This window comes from Mus caroli, chromosome 10 (assembly GCF_900094665.2).
Source record: "Mus caroli chromosome 10, CAROLI_EIJ_v1.1, whole genome shotgun sequence".
Lineage (NCBI taxonomy): Eukaryota > Metazoa > Chordata > Mammalia > Rodentia > Muridae > Mus > Mus caroli.
In genome coordinates this window covers 83,373,666-83,379,936 of record NC_034579.1, presented here as the reverse complement: position 1 = coordinate 83,379,936, position 6,271 = coordinate 83,373,666, and the positions used below count along the sequence as shown (strand labels likewise).

Sequence of the window (6,271 nt, the reverse complement as noted above, 5' to 3'; positions counted from 1 at the left end):
GGTGGTGATGATGATGGTGGTGGTGGTGATGTTGGTGGTGGTGGTCATGATGGTGGTGGTGGTGATGATGGTGGTGGTGGTGGTGATGATGATGGTGGTGGTGGTGGTGATGACAATGATGTGGGTTTACTATAATCAAGCACAAGTCCCATGCTGAGGATGTTTTTACAAAACTCTCTGCGTGTCACTCTCACAACTACCCTAGGGGCTTTCCATGCTATTTAGTCTCCATCTCACAGGAGCAGAAGCCAGCTGACTGTATGGACAGGACAGTGTGCAAAGCACCGTGCTTACAGACTCTAGCAATGCCCAACGTGAAGCCCAATGAGAGTGTATCTGTTTATGTAATTGCCTCTGTCCCACAGCTTCATGAAGCAAGTAGCGATAGCAACGTTTTACTGGGGTTTTCACGAATTTACTGAATGATCATAGTAATAGTAATAGTATTAGTAATAATAATCTTCCCATTGCTTCACAGTTAGCAGTAAAGGAAGGACAGAGACAGAGGTCTGCCTACCTCCAAGTTCTCATTGTCCCTAAGCCACTTTAAGTATCGAACAGAATGGAAATATACCAGAACAGAGAAATATTGTATCTGTTTCCTAAACTACCCTGACAGAGAGACCGGAAGTGTCTATCAAAATAGAGCTCATCAGAAGTACACTAGGGAAAAGATTGCTTTCAAAGTGTTTGTAGCCAACAACTTGGATTTGGAGGTACACAGAACTGGGTCTGAGACCCTTCTTGACTGCTTTTTTTTGTGAATAAATAATGTGCTAGATTACTCAACTTCTGATCTGAAGACTGGAGGCACGTGATGGCAGTGTCTATATGTCATCGGGAGGATGCTCGGGGGTCTTTCATGAATCTCTCACAGTACTTGCTAGATCAGGGCTGTTCTCATCAGCACGGGGCATTCATTAGTGCTGGGTTCTCTCAGCACTGCAGATATTGCCGTGAACGGCATATACTTCCCCGTTCTCTTCCAAATCCACAGCCTATTTGTCTTACTAATTCTTATTGCATGCATATATGTACATGCATATACATATACACTCCTATATAGTATAACTGATCAGTCCCTATAATTATACTTGTATGTGAGTGTTCATGGCCGATAGTTTGGTGCTGGACAACCCGTTGGTGTGCTCTTCCCTGGAGAAGGCCACATCTCCTATTTCCAGCCATCCCCAGTTACCTATAGCTCTCTCAGACTGCATGTCATATTTTCACGTGCTACAAAAATCTATCTGTGCCCCAGTTTCTTGGTGACTTTCCCATCGGAACACCATCATTGTGTAGATAGGAACCTAATGGATTTCCTCGAGCTCTCTTTAGCTGTATGCAGTGCCTAGACTGGCTTTGTGTCAGAGCAGAATGCTCCCTAATCCCATTAATTGCCTCTTATCTCTGGTTTCTTTTCTAATAAAGTATTTATTACATTCAAATCACAGTAAGATTAACGAATCGTGCAGTTGTTTTATGTTCTAATCGTCTGGTACTTTGAGCTGAATGAGGTGTATTTAATTACAGAATAGATTTTTTTAAAAAAAAATGTCTCCCTGAATGTAGGTTAGAGAGAAAGTTAAGCAGATTGAATGAAAATTTTATTTTGAAACCGATTTTCAGGGTTTTCTTTTGGGTGGGGTGGGTACAGAACAGAGAATTAAAAACCAAGCCAACAGCAAGTCATGAATGGTTGAAGGGCTAACAGGCCCTTCCTTCACTCCTCAACTATTTGCTACACTGACAGATTCTGGGAGAGGGGAGTCATTACCTGAGCTGAGCACTGATCACTGAGCCCTCTGGGCTTCATGGGATAGCTCTAAACTCACGTTCAGATAGAGAGCCTGTTTAAACTCAGCAGGCTATAAAAACAAACAGACAAGAGCTCGAGGAAGGGATTTGTAGGGCAGAGGGAAGACAGGTAGGGGTGGCAGAGGAGACTAATCAGCATATATTATAAACAGGGCGGGGCTTGGGGAGATGGCTCAGCAGTTAAGCGCATTTGCTGAGTTTGGTTCTGAGGACCCATGTCAGGGGCCTCAGATCTAACCATACATAACTCCAGCTCCGGGGAATCTGATGCTACCTTCTGGCCTGCTGTAGCTATCTGTGCTCATGTGCAGACTCATGCACACCCCTACAGAGAGCTAGAAATAAAATAGCTGAGCTCCAGTTTTTAAAAAAGAGTGTGTCAAGGGACAAGTTTCATATATGAAAAGTAACCCATTAAACAAAAGGAAGTGGCGTGCAACCGAACAAAACCCAGAACCTTTTGCTATGCGTTCAGTAGCTTAAACTGGTGAGTAATCACCAGTGTCTGAGGGATTCCTATTGGGCAGAGACAGGACAGACAGCTGCCTATGCCTTACATCCACACGTATTGCTAGATACCAAGTATGCCTGTGAGTCCAGGTATTCAGGAAGCTGAGGCAAGAGGATAGCTTAAGTCCGTGAGTTTGAGACTAACCTAAGATGTTATCACCAAATGAACAAAATAAATGATCAGAAGGTGAAAATAAAACAAATTTAGTAGAAAAGAGGGAACCTGGCTTTCACTTCCAGTTACGATTTACTTAACACACTATTTAGTTTAATTTCCGCTATAGGAATTTAGGAATTTAGGAATTTAGGAATTCCGTTATAGGAATGACCACTCCAACCTGTAGATGAAGGAACTGAGGGCCAAGGATGTTAAATCTTTAGTCCAGATTAGCATCTCAGTTAAGCTATCAGAGCTGAGGTCTAATTCCAAAATGCAGCCCTCGGTTATATGGCCGGGGTTGGTTTCTGGGGACTTGAGCTTCTTGCAATGCTTGCCCATCCTCTGCCGCCTTCATTTGATCTACTTTTCCCTTCTGGTGGTGGATTAGCAGTGGCAATTTATTTATTTTGCTGCTTCCAGCAGCATCTTCTCTGATAGAAGACCTGAATGATGGGGAGACAGGGCGATACTTCTCAGTAACAGCAGCAACAGCTACAGCCCAGCAGCTGTTGTGTGGTTAGAGTAGTGTAGCTGTTCACATGGTGGTGTGTGGTTAGAATGCCATAGCTTTTTTTTTTTTACCATGGTGTGTTATGGTAAATCTCCATCCCAAGTATGCCCTGGCAATGAAAACACGATTCAATTAATATGAATACATGCTGTGCACCTAGATTGGGCAGATCTACCGCTACACTACCATCTTCCACATCTATGAGACCCCTTAGAACTTGTGGTTTCTCCAGGCCATGTGCTTCTGCTCTGCTTTTCTTCTTCTTCCTCCTCCTCCTCTGCATCCTCTCCCTCTTCCATTTTCTCCTCCTTCTCCCTTCTCTCCACCTTCCACTCCACCTTACCTTTATCTGCCCAATCACCAGCTCCTCTTTATTTTACAAATTAAGGTAGGAAGCAGGTTTACAGGAAATCACCTGAGTACTGACTTGTTCACAACCACTCACAGGAGAATTGACATAAAATATAATTAGTCCCAGGCCTATCCACAACAATGGTGTTGGTGTTGTGTAGTTAGAATAGTGTAGCTGCTCGCCATGGTATTGTGTGGTTAGAATAGTTCATATATATATATGTGCATACACATATATATTATATGTATAATATACATATATACATATGTATATATTCTATGTCTCATGTCACAGCACCTTTTACAGATAAATAGTAAGATTATTTCTCTACTTGATTATATGAAGGAAATAAGCTTTGAGCCCAAAAATACAGACTTGAAAGATGAAGATCCTTCATAAGTTAATGAGACTCCTGCTTGTATTTATGCAAGTTGCTAGAAAATGTCCTTTGTAATACATCACGTGGCCACCAAGTCAGTCTCTTTTAGGACCTTTAGTGGTGTGCTGGGAGATGCCACATTGGAAGGCCAAGTTCCATTCTAAAGGATTTAGGGCTTTTGTGCCAACTTTGAGGTTTTGCTTTTTTACCTTAGGCTTCAATGTCAACCACCTGGACATTGCTCCACGCTATGCCAGCATCCTCATGGGGATCTCAAATGGCGTGGGGACTCTCTCTGGAATGGTTTGTCCCCTCATTGTTGGTGCAATGACTAAGCACAAGGTAAGGATCTCCTTTGTGGCTGTGGGCTGCAGTATCAGGGAGGAAGCCCCACATGAGCTTGAGAACTGGGTGACTCACCCCATTGTATCAGTGTGTGTGTCCCTGCCCTTGACTGGGTCCTGAACAACTGCTCTTCATTTTCTCCTGCTTCACTGGTTACTGATGGCAGTGAGACTAATTGCTATCTAGTTCCACATTTTCTTAGCTGAGAAATAAATGGAGAGACGTAAAGGCCATAGAGTTTGTTTAGAGACACAAAGAAGCAAGTTAGGCAAGCCAAGATGAAAGATTTATTGAAGTCTGCTTTATGATTCTAAGTGCTAACATTGGGTAGCCCGTTTCCACTCATTACACATTATAGTTGTAGTGCAACTTCCCTCCTCTTTATGAGAAAATAAACAAGACATTAATGAACTTCCTTAAGGATCTTTGAGGGGATTAGAGAGATGGGTCAGAAGCTCAGAGCACTTGCTGTTCCTTAAGAGGACTGGGGTTCAGTTGCCTGCACCCACATAGCTCATAACCATCAGAACTCCAGTATCCCATCCTCTGGAGCCCGTGTTACAGATGGTTGTGAGCCATGCTGTGAATGCTGGGAACTGAATTTGTGTCCTCTACAAGAACCTCCAGAGCACTTAACCACGAATGCCCTCTTCGGGGTTCCCTGGCACCAGCACGCATGTGTTTCACAGACCTACATGTAGACAAAATGCTCACCAACATACCTTAAAAAACCCTGAACCTTCAAGGATGTGGTACTCAGTCGTTATTAAACCTTTGTGTTTTTTAAACTTATTTTTAACTTTAAAAAGATTTATTTTATGTGAATGAGCATTTTGTCCGCTTGTGAATATAAATACTACATATATGTCATGGAAGACAGAAGAGGGCATCAGATTCCCTGGAGCTAGAGTGACAGATGGTTGTGAGCTATCATGTGGAAACTGGGAATTGAACATGGATCCTCTCTGCAAGGACTTAACCTCTGAGCCATCCCCTCAATTCCATGTGACCTGTACTTTTTACATATTTATTTTAATAGTTTAAGATATAGTTATATTTATATTAAAATGATGCTCATTGTCATTTTCATTTTCAAGCACTCGAATGAAGTATAGGCTCTGGATGTTGATTCTAATACAAGTCTATGGTCTATGTGGAAGCGTAATGTGGTCTCTGAGAGGCAAATGCTTGGGGCTCACTGGTAACCTCTGTTTTACCTTAACATGCTAACTGCCACTACATTTCCTTTGTTAGACCCGGGAGGAGTGGCAGAATGTGTTCCTCATAGCAGCGCTGGTACACTACAGTGGAGTCATCTTCTACGGAGTCTTCGCTTCTGGGGAAAAACAGGACTGGGCTGACCCAGAGAATCTCTCTGAGGACAAATGTGGAATCATTGACCAAGATGAGTTAGCTGAGGAGACAGAACTCAACCACGAGACTTTCCTAAGTCCCAGAAAGAAGATGTCTTATGGAGCCACCACCCAGAATTGTGAGGTCCAGAAGACCGAGTGGAGACAACAGAGAGAAGCTGCCTTCGACGGGGAGGAGCCATTATCCTACCAGGCTGAAGAAGGAGACTTCTCAGAAACATCCTAAAATGTCTAGCTTCACCTCAGCTTACAACTGGAAGTATTGCACCCATCGCCTTTCCCATACCGCGTCTTGTCAGGGGGCCAAATCGTGGGAAAGGGAGAGATTAAATTAACAACAGAGAAAAGAGACACACCTTCTTACAAAGATGGGAATATGGACCTTGGTCTCAGTCGATAAAATAGTTGATCATATTTGGGGGCGGGGTGTGGATTAGGCATTGGCCGTTGAGCCTTCTTTCAAAAGAACTAGTTATTCAGGAATTAATGGTGAGAAGAATAAGGAGTAGCTTGTTGCTCAAATAAACACTGGAAGAAATCCCTCTTTGGTCTGGAGAACATGGTGGTTGCCATCACATCTCTTAGGCTACTCATGGAGAGGAGTTTCCTAAACCTAATGAAGGGAATCACTCATGGGGCCCTTGGTTGTGTCAGGTGCTTTGTGAACATCATTTAACACTCACACCCTAATATAGTTATACCTGTTTTACAACAATAGGTTGGTCTACCCAAGGTTGTCCTCTCAGGACCAAGGCTGAGGACTGGCAGATGAGTGGGAGTTATAGGAAGGAAGGAAGGAAGGAAGGAAGGGAGGGAGGGAGGG

General features: G+C 43.2%; 1 protein-coding gene across 1 annotated transcript in view; it reads left to right on the top strand.

Moving 5' to 3' along the window:
- Slc17a8 (solute carrier family 17 member 8) overlaps positions 1-6,108 on the top strand; it is a 45,594-nt gene extending 39,486 nt beyond the window's left edge. The window contains exons 11-12 of the mRNA XM_021174719.2: positions 3,945-4,072; positions 5,330-6,108. Of these exons, the coding sequence (XP_021030378.1) occupies positions 3,945-4,072; positions 5,330-5,674 (473 nt within the window). The 3' untranslated portion in view covers positions 5,675-6,108. The remainder of the gene's footprint in view (positions 1-3,944; positions 4,073-5,329) is intronic.
- The last annotated feature ends 163 nt before the right edge of the window (positions 6,109-6,271 follow it).